The following is a 21,374-nucleotide window of genomic DNA, read 5'->3' on the forward strand; positions in this document are numbered from 1 at the left end:
TGTATGTTTTGGGTCATTGTTGTGCTGGAAGACCCAGCCACGACCCATTTTTAAGGCCCTGGCGGAGGGAAGGAGGTTGTCACTCAGAATTGTACGGTACATGGCCCCATCCATTCTCCCATTGATGCGGTGAAGTAGTCCTGTGCCCTTAGCAGAGAACACCCCCAAAACATAACATTTCCACCTCCATGCTTGACAGTGGGGACGGTGTTCTTTGGGTCATAGGCAGCATTTCTCTTCCTCCAAACACGGCGAGTTGAGTTCATGCCAAAGAGCTCAATTTTTGTCTCATCTGACCACAGCACCTTCTCCCAATCACTCTCGGCATCATCCAGGTGTTCACTGGCAAACTTCAGACGGGCCGTCACATGTGCCTTCCGGAGCAGGGGGACCTTGCGGGCACTGCAGGATTGCAATCCGTTATGTCGTAATGTGTTACCAATGGTTTTCGTGGTGACAGTGGTCCCAGCTGCCTTGAGATCATTGACAAGTTCCCCCCTTGTAGTTGTAGGCTGATTTCTAACCTTCCTCATGATCAAGGATACCCCACGAGGTGAGATTTTGCGTGGAGCCCCAGATCTTTGTCGATTGACAGTCATTTTGTACTTCTTCCATTTTCTTACTATGGCACCAACAGTTGTCTCCTTCTCGCCCAGCGTCTTACTGATGGTTTTGTAGCCCATTCCAGCCTTGTGCAGGTGTATGATCTTGTCCCTGACATCCTTAGACAGCTCCTTGCTCTTGGCCATTTTGTAGAGGTTAGAGTCTGACTGATTCACTGAGTCTGTGGACAGGTGTCTTTCATACAGGTGACCATTGCCGACAGCTGTCTGTCATGCAGGTAACGAGTTGATTTGGAGCATCTACCTGGTCTGTAGGGGCCAGATCTCTTACTGGTTGGTGGGGGATCAAATACTTATTTCCCTCTGCAGAATGCAAATAAATTCATATACTTTCCACAATGTGATTTTCCGGATTTAATTTGTGATGTGCTATCTCTCACTGTTACCAATAACCTACCCTTCAATTATGGGCTGCTCATGTCTTTGTCAGTGGGCAAACTTACAAAATCAGCAAGGGATCAAATACTTATTTCCACCACTGTAACCTCCTGGACTTCCACTTGCACATCTTTTGCAAACATCACCCCTACCCTGCCCTTCTTCCTTTCACATTTATTGAAAGTATAAAATATATGCAAGTAGGTCCCAGAACAAAATACGCATTCATCTTGTTTTGTAGAAGAGATAGACCTGTCTCTCCAAGTTGCTCATGTCTCACACTACCATCTGCCTTTTCTACACCTAGTTTAAGTGTTTCACATTAATGGAAGCAATCCCTATCAATTTCACTTAACTTCCTACATCGCTTTTGATTCCTACTGTGCTCCATCTTCACCCCCACCCATTCAGTCTGCCCCTCCCTCTTCCATCCTCCTACCTCTTACCCACTATTCTTCCTCGCCTTCTCCCTTTTAATACAGTCCAAAGTTTCACTTGAACAGACCCTACTCACAGAGGCATGAATGTCATCTTCTCAACCTCAACTTATATACACCCCATTCAACCTCCCGCACACTAATTCAAAGAAGAAAAAACACTCATACATTCCACCATACACATTCACACACACCCTTATACACAGTCCTATGTTCACTCCCTAAAATCACTATCTTGCACACTCCAGCTCATTGCAACAAGTCCCAAGTGAAGTCCCATTCCCCCTAACAAACTCTAATAATTGTACAGTTCTATCTTGGGTACAGTTATCAAAATGGGGCATCATACCCAGTCTTCGCCTTCTCTGTCAAAATTTCTCCAAAGGTGTCTTCTCCCTGGTGTTACATGCTGTTGCTTTACATGCTTTCTGTGCAGTTTCTGCAATCTTGATGCCAGAGCTGCTGCTACTTACATGCTAGCTTGCTGAAGGGCCTCAGCCCATATTCGGACCCTAAATGATTTACCTTCAGTCATAAAACACAGCCCAAAAGGGAAGGTTCAACTAAGTGGTCAGTGTGCTGTCTTATCTCCTGCCTCTTTCTCAATGTTGTCAGAGTCAAGTCCAGGGCCGTGCCAAGGGTCTGTGGCGCCCGCCTGCAGATGATCAGTTGGCGCCCGCCCCCCCCCCCCCCCCCCCCCCCCCCCCCCGCCGACGAACAGTTGCGACCCCCCCCCCCCCCCCCCCGTGAAGGTGATCGCTGCCCTCCCGCTCCCTGGGCCATGTCCCAACTGCCCGCCCTCTTCTCCCCCCCCCCCCCCCCCACAAGATCCCTTTTAAATTTACCTCCGGCAGCGAATGAAGGCGCAGCGTCAGTGAAGGAGGCGGAACACTGAGTGAAGGGAAGACTAGTAGAGACGTCGGGAGCGCCGCCTCCTTCACTGACGCTGCGCCTTCGTTCGCTGCTGGAGGTAAATTTAAAAGAGATCTTGTTGGGGGGGGGAGAAGAGGGCGGGCAGTTGGGACATGGGAGAGGGCGAGGTAAGCATGGCGCGGCGGGGCGCCTCCCAGAGGACGGCGCCCTCCTGCCGTGCTTACCGTGTTGGCACGGCCCTGGTCAAGTCTACAAAAAGCTTCACCTTTGCAGGATTTCAAAAATGCCCCGCCACGTCTCAGATTATAAATACTGTTCTGGAAGCTGGGGAATATCTTTTTTTTTTTTTTTAAACATATATAGAAAACCCCAACTCGGCAATTAGAGTAGTAGGAGTATGTACTGGTCCGTTCTTTGACTGTGCAAATGTGTCAAAGAGGTGGAGAAGAGAGGTGTTTTTAGTAGTGAAAGAGTGTATTATATAAAGTAGGAATGAGGTTTTAGCAACTGCTCTCTTTACAGAGGTTCAAGCACCACTACAGACAACAAGTCAGTACCTTCTCCAGCAAATGGAGACAACAGTTGAAGAAGACACAGCACCTGGCAAGTTACCTGAGACGCCGCTTAGGGCAGCATCTCCTTCCTCTTACAAGGTGATTTATTGAAGGAAGTGCATCATTCCTTTGTTTTTTGTCTTGTTTTATGAATGGTGAGACAGGAGGTACCAGAATTGTCCCATCACCAACCTTAACAATTTAACCTTTTTTAAATTAGGTAGAGTTCTAATTTCTGCTGAGTGTAGTCTGTTGACTAGAGCAAAAAAATGGAGGCTATATTGTAGTGAGCTGTAATATCTTGCAGCACAGCGGTTTACTCCTGATTTTCACGTGATACAGTTAAGAATTTTTGTTATGAGAAAATCAGCAGTAATTGCAAAATGCTGAATTCCAAATTGCTCCCAATGTTTAAAAGAAAAAAAAAATGCTAAAATTTAGCTTTTTTTCAGGGCTGAAGTAAGGTTGCTGCATGAAAGCAAGAGAGTCATCTGAGGTGCAGTGAGACATTTCACCTCAAATGACCCTGCTCAGTCTAGATTGCTGGTGGCCCAAGCGGACAGACCCCCTTTCCCCCAACCATCTCTGAAGTGGGGAAGCAAGAGTGATGCTCCTGTCTCTGATATTGCCATTTTCCAAAATCGTGACACTTGACACCTCCTCCTCCCTCCCCCACCTCCCACCCAATGCACTGTTAGGATTCAGGTGCAACCATTTTCCAAGATGGCAGCATGATTAAAGGGATTGTGCTTCATGCCTACCCAGATAGTCCAGCTGCTTTGGAGTCACTCTGGTTAAGGGCTTCCCTGTACCACATGCTCTAGACTAGATTTAGGGGAGGTGGGAGGAGGAACTGGAGGTAGTTCCCTTTGGGCCTTCGAGCAATTTTTCTAAGGGGAGGGGGGTTCAAGGAGTCTGACTGATCTTTTTATAATGTCTCCATTCCTATAAGGTTTGTGAGCCAATGTCTGTTCATGCACTGACAGTAAGGGAGACATTTTGCTCCTAATGCAATAAACCACTGTAAATTGCCATAGAGTGGGTGCTGTTTTTCCTATTGGCACAGTCTTTCCAACACTGTTTAAACGCAGGCTGCACATATTAACGCGGCCCAATTTTTTGTTTTTTTGTAACGCTGACCCGCTCTTCTACAGCAGGGTTCCTTCCTCGATGCTCTTTATCTCTCCCTGCACAGCTGGGCTCTGCAGTTATTTGAGCCACTGTGGCGCAGGAAGTTGGGGGTCTTGAAACCACGAGGCTTCTCCAGCGTTCTGCACCATGCAGGGCTCCTTCTCTCCTTCCTCAGGAAGAGAATCGTTCTAATCAGAACAATCCTGTAGGCTAATGCTGTTAAATTCAATTGTGTGCTGCTTAGTTCTCCTGCTCGTATGTTTATAGTATTTCTTATTTTGAATTTTTGCATTGTGTTTTGCCTCACTTAATAGTGGACTAAATAAATGAAAGTATTTACCTAGAGGAGGTTAAACCTATTAGATTTATATTTCTTTTTCAGTTTTTTGTAAAATTCAGTTACTGCTTTTGCAGTCATGTTATGTGATTGTAAAATTAGAAAATTATAAATAAAGAATTAAAAAAAAGAAAAGTTCAGGATGACTTCCTTGGGCACCCTTTTCTCCATGATTCAGGAACAGGATTGTCTGTGTTCTCTGAACTTGAAGGATGCCTATATCTACATCTCGATACTTCCCAGTCACAGGAAGTATCTCAGATTTTGAGTAGAGAAACACTACTACCAGTATCGCATTCTGCCTTTTGGCCTCGTGTCAGCTCCCAGGGTATTGACCAAATGTCTATCAGTAGTTGCAACGTCGCTATGCAGACTGGGAGTTTACATGTTTCTCTATCTGGACAATGGGCTGGTCAAGAACACATCAAAGGAGGGGGCACAAGAGTCGATGTAGAGAACTGTTCAGGTGCTGGAGCTACTAGGTTTCGTCATAAACTACCCCAAGTCCCACCTTCTCCCAGTTCAGCAGTTGGAGTACATAGGATCCCTGCCTGTTGTGGTGCAAGCTTGACCTTTTCTGCCCCAAGTGAGAGTGAATGCCTTGGTAGAAATCACCTTGCAGGTTGGAAGCAGCAAGCAGGACACAGCATGGCAAATGTGGAGATTGATGGGCCACATGGCCTCAACAGTGCATGTCATGCCCATGGCACGTCTCCATTTGAGAGAAGCCCAGTTGACCCTAGCTTCCCAATGGTCTCAGGCAACTGGGAACCTAGCAGATGTCATCCAGGTTCCTCCAGAGTTGGGTCACTCCTTTCTCTGATGGGCAATTTGGTCTAATTTGACTGTGGGATTACCATTTCAAATTTTGCCTCTTCAGAAGGTGTTGACAATGGATTTGTCCAGCCTGGGATGGGGAGCTCATGTCGATAGGTTTCACATCCAAGGGATATGGTCTACTCAGACAACAGATCTCCATATCAACCTCTTTGAGCTGAGAGCCATTTGTAACGCTCTAAAGGCTTTCAGAGATCAGCTATAGAACCAAATTATGCTCATCCAAACAGACAGGTTGCAGTGTATTATGTAAACAGGCAGGGGGGTACTGGATCCTACCCCTTATGTCAGGAAGCTGTAGGGATATGGTAGTGGGTCCTCTTTCATGGGATGGTCCTGTGAACCACATACCTAGTGGGAAAGGACAACAGCCAGGCGGACAGACTGAGCAGAGTAATGCAACCTCACAATTGGTCTCTCAATATGGACATAGCCCGCAAGACCTTCCGAGACTGGGGCACTTCCTCGGTTGATCTTTTTGCCACTCATCTCAGCAACAAAATCCGTCAGTTCTGTTCCAGGCACAGGTCACACGGCAGACTAGTGTCAGATGCTATTCTCCTTGGGGACAGGTTTTCTGTATGCGTATCTTTCAGTACCTGTCATAGAGAAGACTTTGCTGGAACTCTAGTGAGTCTGGGGAACTAAAATCCTAATCGCCCCTTATTGGCCGCGAGAGATCTGGTTTCCTCTTCTTCTGAAGTTGTCCTCTGAAGAACCATGGAGATTGGAGTGTTTTTCGACCCACATCACACTGAACGAGGGATCCCTTCTGCATCCCAACCTCCACTCTGGCCCTCATGGCCTGGATGTTGAGGGCATAGAATTTCAGTCCTTGAATCTGCCTGAGTGTGTCTCAGGAAATTCTCCACTAAGAGGTGTTCTTCTTTTGAGTGGAAGAGGTTTGCTGTTTGGTGTGAAGACAAGGCCCTAGATTACTTGTCCTACACAAAAACTGCTTGGATACCTCCTGCACCTCTCTGAGTCTGGTTTGAAAACCAAATCTGTAAGGGTTCATCTTAGTGCAGTTAGTATTTACCATCTCTATGTAGGAGGTAAACCCATCTCCGTATAGCCTCTAGTTGATGTTGAGAGCCCCCTCCCCCCATCAGACCTCCCACTGTGTCTTTAGATCTCAACATTGTCCTCTCCCAGTGTTATGATTGGGGTCTGAACCCCTCTCAAACTTACCTCTTTCCTGGGAGTCAGCTTCTTAGCTGGCTTCTGTTTCTTTCTCTGTCCTTTCTGAGCTGGCTCTGTCTCTCTGTGCTTGCAGCTTCCAGCAGCAGGGCTCTAATTGTTTCATTATACTGCACCTGTGTGGGTAGTCTGAGTTGCTCTAACTCTCTTTGGGTGTACTGGCTTCAAGTGTTTCACGGTTTTGCATTGGTGTGGGTTGGGCCTCTCTGGGTCAGTGTGCTTTTGCCTAGGTCTAGGGAGTGTGACATCATCAGGGAGGGCCTTGATAAGGAAGTGGTGTTGTTTCCTTCAGGGCCTTTGCAACAGTTGTGTTTGCTTTAGGTAGGGTGGTGCAGTGTGCACTTCTGACATTGTGTCTAGGGTCCCTGCTTGCTTTTGCTAAGGTCCAGGTTAGTGTTAGTGCAGTGTGCACTGGTGTCTATGTGTTTAGCTTTCCTGCTTTTCCCTTTGGTTCCCCTGCTTTTCCCTCTTGGTTTTGGAAGCATTGCTATGTGTAGGGCTTTGGAAGCTCTGTTGCTATTAGAAGTACTCCTGGGTTTGGTGTTGTTAGGAACACTGCAGAGTTTGCTGTTAGAAGTACTTCTGGTGTTTGTGCTATTGGGAGCATTGCAGTCTTTGCTGTTGGTGTTTGGTGATTTAGAATCACTTTTGGCTTATGTGTTAGCTTCCCTGCTTTTCCTTGTGCCTCCCCTGTCTTCCCTTTTAGTGCTAGGAGCTCTTCTGGTTGCTTGCCAGAGTAGTGCTTAGGAAGCACCTTGTTAGTTGTATCTAGCTTGCTAGAGCAGTGCTTAGGTAGCTGGTTAGTTCTGTGTTTAGCTTATTAGTGTAAAGCTCTGCTTGTAGCTTGGTGCTTAGTGGCACCTGTGTTAGCTTTGTGTTTAGTTCCCTGCTCTGTTAGTCTAGGGCTGAGGAAGTCCCTTTCTTGAGCAGGGATTAGGAGCTCCTGTTTAGTATAGGGCTGAGGAAGTCCTTTTGTCAGTTTACTGTTAGGAACACTCCTGCTGGTTTAGGGATTGGGAGCACGTAGATCAGTTTAGGTTTAGGAGCACTTCTGTTTCCAGTCCTGGTCCCTATGTCATCCGGTATCCAGTAAGTCCTGTCGGCTACTCGAACTCAGGAGCTCAACTTCTGGGGGCTTAGTAGCTAAGTGCAGGTGAAGCTGTACGGACCAGTCCAGTGTGCTCCAGTCCAGTGTGTTCCGGTCCGGTGTGCTCCAGTCCAGTGTATTCCGGTCCGGTGTGTGTTCCAGTCCGGGGGATTGCAGTCCAGTGTTCCAGTCCTGTGTCCTCCAGTCCGGGGGATTCCAGTCCATGTGTTCCGGTTCGCTGGGCAGTGCCTGCAGTCCCTGCCGGTGTGTTTACCCAGTGTTGGTTGGTGGGTTTTGCCTGCTGCTGTCGCTCCTCGTCAGCAGCCCAAGGGCTCACGTTTGCTCCAGAGCCCAGTCCCGTGGGCTCTGAACCAGAGAACCTGACAGATTGCAAAGGCCATGAGCCCGGCAAGAACCCCCGCCCAGCTGACCCAGCTGGGGTCCAGCTCCGTCATTGTTCTTGATCCTTCTATGACTCTTCGTCAGTATCGTGGGAAACTTTTGTCTCATCCTGTTTTGAAGAAGACCCCTGAAGCGGCAGCTGAGAGAAAACGTGTCAGGTGGCTTGGAATCACTGAAAACCCAGTTTCAGATATGGACCCTTTTATCACGCTCGCTGAGTATCGCCGCAGCCTTGTCTTGAATCCAGCTTTGTGGGATACTCCTGAAGCGGTCGCTGAGAGGAGACGTCTTGGGAATACCACGCTCTGGGCCCAGCAGGGTCCAGTCCTGTTCAAGCAGCGCGCCCAGACAAGCCTCTGAATCCAGTCCGAGCAGCACGTCCAGCCAAGCTTCAGAGTCCAGTCCGAGGGACGCTTCTGACCGAGCCTCCGATGCCAGTTCAAGTGGCGCTTCCACTCAAGCTTCAGAGTGCAGTCCGTGGGACGCTGCTGGCTGAGCCTCCGATTCCAGTCCGAGAGGGGCTTCTCACCGAGCCTCCGGTGCCAGTCCAGATGGCGCCTCCACGCAAGCCTCGGAGTCCAGTTCAAGTGGCGCTTCAAACCAAGCCTCCTAGTACAAGTTTGGATCCCAGCTCCAACCCCATTTTTGATCTGGATCCGTTTCTGACACTCCAGGATTACCGGGTTGCACTTTTGTCTGATCCAGCCTTGAAGAATACTCCTGAAGCTGCAGCGGAGAGAAGGCGTGTCTCCTGGCTTGGGTTCGAAGAGAACCCAGTTTCTGCTATTGACCCTTCTACCAAGCTGTTCTTTTACCGCTTCCAGCTTCTCTCGGATCCAGCCCTGCGGGATACTCCTGAAGCCCAAGCTGAAAGAAGGTGGCTTCCTGATTTTTCCCGCCAAACTTCTGAGTCCAGCCTGAAGGGCTTTGCCTGCCAAGATGCTGAGTCCGGATCGAGTGGCAGCAGTGGCAGCCGAGATGCTGAGTCCGGATCGAGTGGCAGCAGTGGCAGCCGAGATGCTGAGTCCGGAGCGAGTTGCAGCAGTGGCAGCCAAGATGCTGAGTCCAGGTCAAGTTGCAGTCCTGGCCGAGCTGCCGAGTCCACGCTGTGGGCTGAGTCTACACCGAGTGCTGAGGCCAGCCGTGATGCTGTGTCCACTCCGAGTTGCAGCAGTGGCAGCCAAGATGCTGAGTCTGGATCGAGTAGGAGTTCCAGTCAAGATGCTGAGTCTGGATTGAGTTGCAGTTCCAGTCAAGATGCTGAGTCTGGATCGAGTTGCAGCATTGGCAGTCAAGATGCTGAGTCTGGATCGAGTGGTAGTTCCAGTCAAGATGCTGAGTCTGGATCGAGTTGTAGTTCCAGTCAAGATGCTGAGAGTTGTAGTTCCAGTCAAGATGCTGAGTCTGGAGTGAGTTGCAGCATTGACAGTCAAGATGCTGAGTCTGGATTGAGTTGCAGTTCCAGTCAAGATGCTGAGTCTGGATCGAGTTGCAGTTCCAGTCAAAATGCTGAGTCTGGATCGAGTTGCAATTCCAGTCAAGATGCTGAGTCTGGATCGAGTTGTAGTTCCAGTCAAGATGCTGAGTCTGGATCGAGTTGGAGTTCCAGTCAAGATGCTGAGAGTGGTAGTTCCAGTCAAGATGCTGAGTCTGGATCGAGTGGTAGTTCCAGTCAAGATGCTGAGTCTGGATCGAGTTGCAGTTCCAGTCAAGATGCTGAGTCTGGATTGAGTTGTAGTTCCAGTCAAGATGCTGAGTCTGGATCGAGTAGTAGTTCCAGTCAAGATGCTGAGTCTGGATCGAGTTGCAGTCCCAGCCGGGATTTTGAGTTTACACCGAGTGCAGAGCCCAGCCGAGATATTGAGTCCATGATGAGTGCAGAGTTCAGCCGAGATGCCGAATCAGAATTGAGTTACAGTCCCGGGCAAGATGCTGAGTCCGGGTCAAATTACAGGCCCGGCCAAGATGCTGAGTCTGGTGAGAGTTGCCGTCCCGGTCAAGATGCTGAGTCTGGGTCAAGTTGGAGTTCCAGTCCCAGGCAAGATGCTGAGTCGGGGTCGAGTTGGAGTGCCAGTTCCAGTCAAGATGCTGAGTCTGGATCGAGTTGCAGTTCCAGTCAAGATGCTGAGTCTGGATTGAGTTGCAGTTCCAGTCAAGATGCTGAGTCTGGATTGAGTTGCAGTTCCAGTCAAGATGCTGAGTCTGGATCGAGTTGTAGTTCCAGTCAAGATGCTGAGTCTGGAGTGAGTTGCAGCATTGGCAGTCAAGATGCTGAGTCTGGATCGAGTTGTAGTTCCAGTCAAGATGCTGAGTCTGGATCGAGTTGCAGTCCCAGCCGGGATGCTGAGTCTACACCGAATGATGAGTCCATGATGAGTGCTGAGTCTGCACTGAGTGTAGAGGCCAGCCGAGATACTGAGTCCACGATGAGTGCTGAGTCTGCACTGAGTACAGAGTCCAGCCGAGACAATGAGTCCACAATGAGTGCTGAGTCTACACCGAGTGCAGAGCCCAGCCAAGATGACGAGTCCACGATGAGTGTTGAGTCTGCACCGAGTGCAGAGTTCAGCCGAGATGCCGAATCAGAATTGAGTTACAGTCCCGGGCAAGATGCAGAGTCCGGGTCAAGTTACAGTCCCGGCCAAGATGCTGAGTCCGGTGAGGGTTGCCGTCCCGGCCAAGATGCTGAGTCCGGGTCAAGTTGGAGTTCCAGTTCCAGGCAAGATGCCGAGTCCGGGCCAAGTTGGAGTTCCAGTTCCAGGCAAGATGCTGAGTCCGGGTCAAGTTGCAACTCCGGTCAAGATGCTGAGTCCGAGTTGAGTGGCAGTTCCTGCCAAGATGCTGAGGCCGGATCAGATTGCAGTCTCAGGCAAGATGCTGAGTCTACTCTGAGTTCCCACTTCAACCAAGATGTTGAACCCCTCCTGAGTTCCAGCTCCAGCCAAGAGGCAAGGTCCAGTCTGAAGTCCTGTTCGAGTTCCTGTCCGGCTTTAGATTCCAGGATGGGTGTGGGCTCTAGCCCAGTTCTGGCTGCTACAGTGGAGTGCCAGGAAGTCAAGGAAGTTGTGGACTCCTTCAAGAGATGGTTCCTGTTGAATAGGACTCCACTTGTTGCATCCAAGACTCTGATCCTGCCTAGCAGCCGTTCTAAAGAGCCTCGTGGCGGCCAAATCCATTCTGGTTTCCAAGTTCCAGATGTACTAGTTACTTCCTGCCCAGCCATCCAGATTTATGTTGTGAAACCCATTGGGAGATTTCATCACAGCTACCCATGGAGACCTAAATTGTATTTTGAGACCTGGAGCTCCCGTGGGGACACGGGAGCCTTGAGGGGGAGGTGCTGTTATGATTGGGGTCTGAACCCCTCTCAAACTTACCTCTTTCCTGGGAGTCAGCTTCTTAGCTGGCTTCTGTTTCTTTCTCTGTCCTTTCTGAGCTGGCTCTGTCTCTCTGTGCTTGCAGCTTCCAGCAGCAGGGCTCTAATTGTTTCATTATACTGCACCTGTGTGGGTAGTCTGAGTTGCTCTAACTCTCTTTGGGTGTACTGGCTTCAAGTGTTTCACGGTTTTGCATTGGTGTGGGTTGGGCCTCTCTGGGTCAGTGTGCTTTTGCCTAGGTCTAGGGAGTGTGACATCATCAGGGAGGGCCTTGATAAGGAAGTGGTGTTGTTTCCTTCAGGGCCTTTGCAACAGTTGTGTTTGCTTTAGGTAGGGTGGTGCAGTGTGCACTTCTGACATTGTGTCTAGGGTCCCTGCTTGCTTTTGCTAAGGTCCAGGTTAGTGTTAGTGCAGTGTGCACTGGTGTCTATGTGTTTAGCTTTCCTGCTTTTCCCTTGGTTCCCCTGCTTTTCCCTCTTGGTTTTGGAAGCATTGCTATGTGTAGGGCTTTGGAAGCTCTGTTGCTATTAGAAGTACTCCTGGGTTTGGTGTTGTTAGGAACACTGCAGAGTTTGCTGTTAGAAGTACTTCTGGTGTTTGTGCTATTGGGAGCATTGCAGTCTTTGCTGTTGGTGTTTGGTGATTTAGAATCACTTTTGGCTTATGTGTTAGCTTCCCTGCTTTTCCTTGTGCCTCCCCTGTCTTCCCTTTTAGTGCTAGGAGCTCTTCTGGTTGCTTGCCAGAGTAGTGCTTAGGAAGCACCTTGTTAGTTGTATCTAGCTTGCTAGAGCAGTGCTTAGGTAGCTGGTTAGTTCTGTGTTTAGCTTATTAGTGTAAAGCTCTGCTTGTAGCTTGGTGCTTAGTGGCACCTGTGTTAGCTTTGTGTTTAGTTCCCTGCTCTGTTAGTCTAGGGCTGAGGAAGTCCCTTTCTTGAGCAGGGATTAGGAGCTCCTGTTTAGTATAGGGCTGAGGAAGTCCTTTTGTCAGTTTACTGTTAGGAACACTCCTGCTGGTTTAGGGATTGGGAGCACGTAGATCAGTTTAGGTTTAGGAGCACTTCTGTTTCCAGTCCTGGTCCCTATGTCATCCGGTATCCAGTAAGTCCTGTCGGCTACTCGAACTCAGGAGCTCAACTTCTGGGGGGCTTAGTAGCTAAGTGCAGGTGAAGCTGTACGGACCAGTCCAGTGTGCTCCAGTCCAGTGTGTTCCGGTCCGGTGTGCTCCAGTCCAGTGTATTCCGGTCCGGTGTGTGTTCCAGTCCGGGGGATTGCAGTCCAGTGTTCCAGTCCTGTGTCCTCCAGTCCGGGGGATTCCAGTCCATGTGTTCCGGTTCGCTGGGCAGTGCCTGCAGTCCCTGCCGGTGTGTTTACCCAGTGTTGGTTGGTGGGTTTTGCCTGCTGCTGTCGCTCCTCGTCAGCAGCCCAAGGGCTCACGTTTGCTCCAGAGCCCAGTCCCGTGGGCTCTGAACCAGAGAACCTGACACCCAGATGATGAAATCTACTTTTGAGCCACTTGACTCCTATCATCTGAAGTATCTGACCTGGAAAGCTGTGTTTTTGGTGACAGTCACTTCAGTTCGCAGAGTCCGTGAGCTTTAGGCCTTAGTAGCTGATCCACTTTACACTGTTTCATCATAATAAGAGTAGTTTTTTGCGCACACCCTAAGTTCCTTCCTAAAGTGGTGTCAGAGTTCCATCTTAATCAGTCGACTGTTCTGCCAACATTTTTCCCAAAATCACACACCTGTCCTGGCGAAAGCATATTGCATATCCTGCAAGCAAGCCATATCCTATCTGGAGCGGACTAAAGCCCATAGACCAGTCCACCTAGCTTGTTGTTTCTTTTGACCCAAAAAGGATGTGGGTAGCCATCGGCAAACATGCAATTTCCAGTTTTCTAGCAAATTGCATCTTCTTCATTGATGCCCAAGCTGGGCTGACTCTTGAGGGTCCTGTCAAGGCTTATAATGTCAGAGCCATGGCTACATTGGTAGCCTGCTTGTGGTCATTTTGAGAGTCCTGTCAAGGCTCATAATGTCAGAGCCATGGCTACATTGGTAGCCTGCTTGTGGTCATCCTCCATAGAGGAAATTTGCAAGGCTGCGATGTGGTCTTCAGTCTGTGCATTCACATCTCACTACTGCCTTGAGCAGGATACCCAACGTGACAGCTGGTTCGTTCAGACAGTCCTGCAGAATATGTTTGGTGTCTAGAATCCAACTTTACCCGCCTAGGTCCAGTTTTGTTATGTTCCAAGCTGCATTTTCACAATTAGTATGTGTATTTTAGGTTAATTGACTGATTACATAACAACATAATCATTGCCATACTAGGACAGACTTAAGGTCCCTCAAGTTCAGTATCCTGTTTCCAACAGTGGCCAATCCAGGTCAGAAGTACCTGGCAAGATCCCAGATTTTATGCTGCTTATCCTAGAATATGCAGTGGATTTTCTCAAGTCCATCTTAATAATGGCTTATGAATTTTTCTTTTAGGAAATTATGCAAGCCTTTTTTTAAACCCTGCTAGCTGCTTTTACAACATTCTCTGGCAACAAATTCGAGTTTACTCATTGAGTATTCTTGTGAGAATACAGCTGGACCTGCTTGTCCTCAGAGAAAGTGAAGTTACTTGTAGTGGGTGCTCTCCGAGGACAGTAGACTAGGTATTTCTCATATACCCACCCACCTACCTCCCCTAGGAATTGTATTCCTGTAGCTATATTACCTGACTGAGGGATCCGTACTCACGCATTCACTAGGAAGGCACCCTGCATGTGCTGTGGGATGCTGCTAGAATTTTCTTGAAACATCTGCACGCTAGCCATCTTTCACACCGGGCTCTGTTGGATGACGTCGCCCACATGTGAGAATACCTGGCTTGCTATACTCTTAACACCTGCTACAGGTGATTAACTTCACTATTTTTGCTGGCACAGTAGAATACTGCACCATTTTAGCACCCCACTTACAGCGTCGAGGCCTAATTTGGAAGAACTACTGGGGCTTGCAAATACCAGTTTTATTGCTTTTATTGTATTCATCTCTTGGCCATATTGCCACAGTAGCTCTCGTGTCCAACATTTCCTTCCGGCCATTGACCCTTCCCCTTTCTTTTTAACCACATCCCGACTTCGTCGCCTTCGTCGCCCAGCCTCCCCTACCCTCCTCCGCACTCTCTTACTCCTCCTCCTATCCGCTGGTGATGTCAATCCCAGTCCAGGTCCCCCTCACTTGTCCTCACCCTCTCCTTGCAGACCATTCTGGAATCTCTCAAATCTTATCTCCATTCCCCTCCTCTCCCCCTCTTCCCTTCCCTTCTCATTTGCCCTCTGGAACACCCACTCTGTCTGCAACAAACTCTCATTTACCCACGACCTCTTCATCTCCCGCTCCTTCCATCTGCTTGCCCTAACTGAAACCTGGCTCCCCCCTGACGACTCTGCCTCAGTCGCTGCCCTATGCCACGGAGGTCATCTCTTCTCTCACACTCCTCGCTCAGCTGGCCGTGGTGGTGGCGTTGGAATCCTACTTTCACCCTCCTGCAAATTTCAACCTCTTCTCCCGCTTCAATCTCACTGTTTTTCCTCCTTTGAAGTCCACTCCATCTGCCTCTCCGAGTAGCTGTCATCTATCGACCCCCCGATAAGTCTCTTTCCTCCTTTCTCACTGATTTTGATGCCTGGCTTTCATTCTTCCATGAGCCTTCATCTCCCTCCCTCATTCTTGGTGACTTCAACATTCATGTCGATGACCCCTCTGACTCTTATGCCTCTCAATTTCTTGCTTTAATATCATCCTAGAATCTTCAACTGTGCTCCACTACCTCCACTCACCAGAATGGCCACTGTCTTGATCTTGTCCTCTCATCCAACTGCTCGCCCTCTAGTTTCTGTGCCTCACCTCTTCCCCTCTCTGATCACCATCTTATAACTTTCACTCTTAAACACCCTCCTTCCCAGTCTCGTCCGATTCTGACCAATACATTTAGAAATTTTCAAGCTGTTAACCCTTCTACTCTATCCTCCAATGTCTCAAATCTCTTTTCTGACGCTATGTCATCTACATACATAGTAGATGACGGCAGAAAAAGACCTGCACGGTCCATCCAGTCTGCCCAACAAGATAACTCTTATGTGCTACTTTTTGTGAATACCCTACTTTGATTTATACCTGTGCTCTTCAGGGCACAGACCATATACGTCTGCCCAGCACTATCCCCGCCTCCCAACCACCAGCCCCGCCTCCCAACCACCGGCTCTGGCACAGACCGTACAAGTCTTTCCAGCACTATCCCCGCCTCCCGATCTAGACTAAGCTCCTGAGGATCCATTCCTTCGGCACAGGATTCCTTTATGCTTATCCCACGCATGTTTGAATTCCGTTACTGTTTTCATTTCCACCACCTCCCGCGGGAGGGCATTCCAAGCATCCACTACTCTCTCCGTGAAAAAATACTTCCTGACATTTTTCTTGAGTCTGCCCCCCTTCAATCTCATTTCATGTCCTCTCGTTCTACCATCTTCCCATCTCCGGAAAAGGTTCGTTTGCGGATTAATACCTTTCAAATATTTGAACGTCTGTATCATATCACCCCTGTTTCTCCTTTCCTCCAGAGTATACATGTTTAGTTCAGCAAGTCTCTCCTCATACGTCTTGTAACGCAAATCCCATACCATTCTCGTAGCTTTTCTTTGCACCGCTTCAATTCTTTTTACATCCTTAACAAGATACGGCCTCCAAAACTGAACACAATACTCCAGGTGGGACCTCACCAACGACTTATACAGGGGCATCAACACCCCCTTTCTTCTGCTGGTCACACCTCTCTCTATACAGCCTAACAACCTTCTAGCTACGGCCACCGCCTTGTCACACTGTTTCGTCGCCTTCAGATCCTCAGATACTATCACCCCAAGATCCCTCTCTCCGCCCGTACCTATCAGACTCTCCCCGCCTAATACATACGTCTCCCGTGGATTTCTATTCCCTAAGTGCATCACTTTGCATTTCTTCGCATTGAATTTTAATTGCCAAACCTTAGACCATTCTTCTAGCTTCCTCAAATCCTTTTTCATGTTTTCCACTCCCTCCCGGGAGTCTGTCAATGAGGCTGTCTCTTCCTACAATGCTATTCTCTCTTCTGCTCTGAACACCCTTGCGCCTCCCGTGTCTCGGCCTATCAGGCGTGCCAAACCCCAGCCGTGGCTGACCGCTGACATCCGCTATTTACGTTCCTGTACCCGTGCTGCCGAACGCCTCTGGCTGAAATCCCGTACCCTTGCCGACTTTGTTCATTTCAAATTCATGCTGACCTCCTTCCGATCTGCCCTTTCACTTGCCAAACAGGACTACTACATCCAGCTTTCCAACTCTCTTGGCTCTAACCCTCGCCTTCTCTTTGCAACGCTGAACTCCCTCCTTAAAGTGCCTTTGCCCCCTACTCCCCCTTCGCTTTCTCCTCAGACTCTAGCCGAGTACTTTCATGACAAGGTTCAAAAGATTAACCTTGAATTCTCAATCAAACCACCTCCACCCTCCCCTCCCCTAGTCCATTCCCCCAACCCTCCAACCCCTCCCTCCTTTTCCACCTTCTCTGATGTCACTGATGAAGAAACTGCACATCTTCTTTCCTCATCCAAACGTACCACCTGCCCCTCTGATCCCATTCCCACTCACCTACTTAACACTATCTCCCCCACTGTCATCCCTTTTATCCGTCATATCCTCAATCTTTCGCTTTCCACTGCGATTGTTCCTGATGCCTTTAAACATGCTGTAGTCACACCGCTCCTTAAAAAACCTTCACTGGACCCTACCTGCCACTCTAGCTATCGGCCCATCTCCCTCCTCCCTTTCCTCTCCAAGATACTTGAACGTGCTGTTCACCGCCGCTGCCTCGACTTCCTTTCATCTCGAGCTATTCTTGACCTGCTCCAGTCTGGCTTTCGCTCTCTTCACTCGACTGAAACGGCGCTTGCCAAAGACTCCAATGACCTGTTACTGGCCAAATCTAAAGGTCTCTACTCTATTCTCATCCTCCTCGACCTAACTGCTGCTTTTGATACTGTTGATCACACCTTACTCCTTGATACATTATCCTCTCTTGGATTCCGGGGCCCTGTTCTTTCCTGGTTCTCTTCCTATCTCTCCCAATGTACTCTTAGCGTATACTCTGGTGGTTCCTCCTCCACATCTATCCCGCTAACAGTCGGTGTACCCCAAGGATCTGTCCTAGGACCTCTCCTCTTCTCCATCTATACCTCTTCCCTTGGTGCTCTGATCTCATCCCATGGCTTTCAATACCACCTTTACGCTGATGATACCCAGATCTACCTCTCCGTACCGGATATCTCAGCTGAAATCCAGACCAAAGTATCGGCCTGCCTGTCTGACATCGCTGCCTGGATGTCTCGCCGCCAACTGAAACTAAATATGACCAAAACCGAGCTTCTCCTCTTTCCCCCTAAACCTGCCTCTCCTCTCCCCCCGTTCTCTATTTCAGTAGATAACACTCTCATCCTCCCTGTCCCGTCTGCGCGCAACCTTGGAGTCATCTTTGACTCCGCTCTCTCCTTCTCTGCTCATATTCAGCAGATTGCCAAAAACTGCCGTTTTTCTCTATAATTTTAACAAAATTTGCCCTTTCCTCTCCGAGGACGCTACCAAAACCCTTACCCCACCCTTATCACCTCTCGCCTAGACTACTGCAATTTGTTTCTCGCTGGTCTCCCGCTCAGCCATCTATCTCCTCTTCAATCTGTCCAAAACTCTGCTGCACGTCTTATATTCCGCCAGAGTCGCTATACTCACATTAGCCCTCTCCTCAAGTCGCTTCACTGGCTCCCTATCCGCTTCTGCATAAGGTTCAAACTTCTCCTTTTGACCTACAAGTGCATCCACTCCGCAGCTCCTCAGTACCTTTCCGCTCTCATCTCTCCCTACACTCCTCCCCGTGAACTCCGTTCACTGGTTAAATGTCTCCTGTCATCCCCCTTCTCCCCCACTGCTAACTTCCGGCTCCGTTCCTTCTATCTCGCTGCTCCCTATGCCTGGAATAGACTCCCTGAACCAGTACGTCAGGCTCAGTCTCTGGCTGTCTTCAAGTCTAGGCTTAAAGCCCACCTCTTTGCTACTGCTTTCGACTCCTAACCATGACTCTCTTATTCAACACCCTCACTTATCACCCCTACCACTGCAATTTCCCCACCCCTAGCTGTCTGTTCGTCTGTCCAATTTAGATTGTAAGCTCTGTTGAGCAGGGACTGTCTTTTCATGTTAATTTCTACAGCGCTGCGTAAGTCTAGTAGCGCTATAGAAATGTTTAATAGTAGTAGTAGTAGTAGTGTCCAGCTGCCCCATTCCATACCAGAGCTTGTTTCTTGCTTTCCCATGATGGTCTGTTGCTTTTTCAAATTTCTTCCAGTATTATTTGTTCTGTCTCTTTTTTTTTTTTTTTTTTTTAATTCATTTGTAGCTCTAATCCTCATGAGCCTGTCATGCTTTCCTGATGCATTTTGGAAACAATTGAAGCAGCTAGTGTTCATGTCTGAGAATTAGAAATAAGGAAGTGGTAAAGAGATAGTATAACTATACTGAGGGAGGCAGCAGGGTGAAGAGAGACCAGCCTTGCAGGAGAGTAGGATAGAGTAGAGGACAATACCATGTCCAATCTGTTTAAACATGAATCACAATCAGAAATTACCTAGAAAATCAGGGGCATATGTGGAGGCCAGAATGGGACTTAAAATTTGAATGGAAACCAGCCTATCAGTCTTTTAACCTGTAAGATCTTCCCTTCAACAGTCTTACAAACATGCTTAAACAGTAGTTCACAAAGGAAAACCTGCTGAAAGTACTCCCTTTGATGTTTCAAGAATGATGTGGGAGGTGATCTTGGCTCACAGCATACAGGAAACTTGTTGAAGGTTTAAAGATACATCAGCCATCTTAAATGAAGAACTCTGTAGTCAGTTAGTACTGATCCAAGCAGAAAACAGAGGCAATGCACACGATCTATTTCATATATACAGTATTCATTGTTGATATCCTGAAAAGTAGACTGATTAGGGGGTAATCCAGGACCAGTTTGAGAAACACTGGGTTAGAGGATGGAAGATATCAGATATGAGCATCTTGCAGACAAATGTCTAGACAAGACTGAGTCCTGGGAGAGAAATAAAGATAAATGCAGAAAAAAACCCAGCACCTAGCTAGTGGTTAGACAAATTTTGCTGTGAAGAGTATGTGCAGTGTCATTCTCTACTGAAATGTGTGTCCTTGTTTACAGGTTATGTGCCAGTGGGTGGAACAGCTGAGAAAGGAGTTGTGTCCATTCTGGCTTGCATTTCTCCCTATCTACATCAGCATCATGGAGGTAGTGGCAATTGGAGTTATAGGAGCTGCTACGATGGTAAATCTCCTGAAGGTGGTTTTCCCTACATGTGAAATCAGGTAACTAGTTTGTAATTTTAGTCACCTCTGAAGATATGAACTATAATGTTTTGTGCATAACCGTGGCTACAAAAACCAGAATAATTTATTGGAACCTTTTGTGGATGGGGAACAGCCTCTTGCCCTAATGATGGGGTGTGTTTTGTCTTGCAGTCTTGGCTCAGGTTCTCTTGTAGGCTGCAGTTGCTGTAGACACTGTGCTTGAACCTCTCTGTAAAGGGGCTATAAGGTAGTGTGTATCATGATTGTTACTAATCTAATAATATGAAACTAAAAACCCCAGAGATATGGGATAATGTTGGGTTCTCGAGGTCCTTTGCATTCTGTCGGGTCCTCGAGGCGGAACCAGAGTACGTGAGCCCTTGGGCCACTGCCGAGGAGCGGCAGAGGCAGGCAAGACCACCCTGGGACTGGATACACGGAAGAGCAAGACTGGAATTCTGGACTGGGGTAGAACTGAGGCAGGCAACTAGAACAGGCAGAACAGGAACAGCTTCACCTGCGCTTGCCACCGTTCCTCCGGAGTTGAGCTCTGGAGTGCGGGTGGCCGGCAGGACTTGCAGGGCAAGGCAGGAACTGAAGATCCAGAGGACTCACCCTGGGTCTGGGAAACACGAGGAAGCTAGACTAAATACTAGCCTCGGACTGAAAGCTGCTGTGCAGCCACTAGCAAGAAACACAAGACAGACTAAGGAGAAAAGACGTACACAACGGCTAGGCAGGAGCTGGGTTCAGGATAAACACACTAGCTAGACAGAGACAGGGTTCAGGATAACCACTCAGGAAAAGCACACTAGCTAGGCAGAAGCAGGGTTCAGGAGATACACTCAGGATATACCCACTAGCTAGGCAGCAGCAGGGTTCAGGAAATACATACTAGCTAGGCAGAAGCCGGGTTCAGGATAAACACTCAGGAAATACACACTAGCTAGGCGGAAGCAGGGTTCAGGATAAACACTCAGGATATACACACTAGCTAGGCGGAAGCAGGGTTCAGGATATACACACTAGCTAGGCAGAAGCAGGGTTCAGGATATACACTCAGGATGTACACACTAGCTAGGCAGAAGCAGGGGTCAGGACCTACATACAAGCTTGGCTGAAGCGGGGTTCAGGATATGCAGACAAGCTTGGCAAAAGCACACAGAGCGTATCGGGACAAGACTAGTCAGAGACAGGCAGCAAGCAGAGACTATTTGGGTTCAGGCAATAGAGACAGGCAGCAAACAGAGAATATCCGGGTTCAGGCAATAGTCAGAGCCAGGCAACACTCAGAGGATATCTGGGTTCAGGCAATAGTCAGAGATGGGCAGAGGAAAAGCCAGGGATAACAGGGTCTGGGTAGAAGCTTCAGACACCAAACACAGAGAGAAAATGGCTGAAGCTTCAGCCTCCAAACTAGAGAGTTGCACGGGGACAGAAATCCAACCCGTCCCCGCCCGTCCCTGCTGGAATCTTACCCGTCCCCACCCATCCCCACTGGAATCTTACCCATCCCCGCAAAAATTTAAACCATCCCAACCCGTCCCCACAAGAATTTAACCCATCCCCACCCATCCCCGTAAGAATTTAATAGTACATAAAAGAAAGTTCCAGTCAGCTCCCTCAGTCTCTTTCTGGATTTGAGCCACAGCACGGTAGGCAAGGAAGGAATGGACGTTGGAACTTGGAACACTCTGGTGCGCA

The 21,374-nt window shown here is 48.6% G+C and overlaps 1 protein-coding gene across 1 annotated transcript in view; it reads left to right on the forward strand.

Moving 5' to 3' along the window:
• Window positions 1-21,374, forward strand: part of GINM1 (glycoprotein integral membrane 1) — a 92,387-nt gene that overhangs the window by 52,793 nt on the left and 18,220 nt on the right. Inside the window, exons 6-7 of the mRNA XM_030198053.1 lie at window positions 2,834-2,964; window positions 19,525-19,688. Coding sequence (XP_030053913.1) covers window positions 2,834-2,964; window positions 19,525-19,688 — 295 coding nt within the window. The remainder of the gene's footprint in view (window positions 1-2,833; window positions 2,965-19,524; window positions 19,689-21,374) is intronic.

Source organism: Microcaecilia unicolor, chromosome 3, assembly GCF_901765095.1.
Source record: "Microcaecilia unicolor chromosome 3, aMicUni1.1, whole genome shotgun sequence".
Taxonomy (NCBI): Eukaryota; Metazoa; Chordata; class Amphibia; order Gymnophiona; family Siphonopidae; genus Microcaecilia; species Microcaecilia unicolor.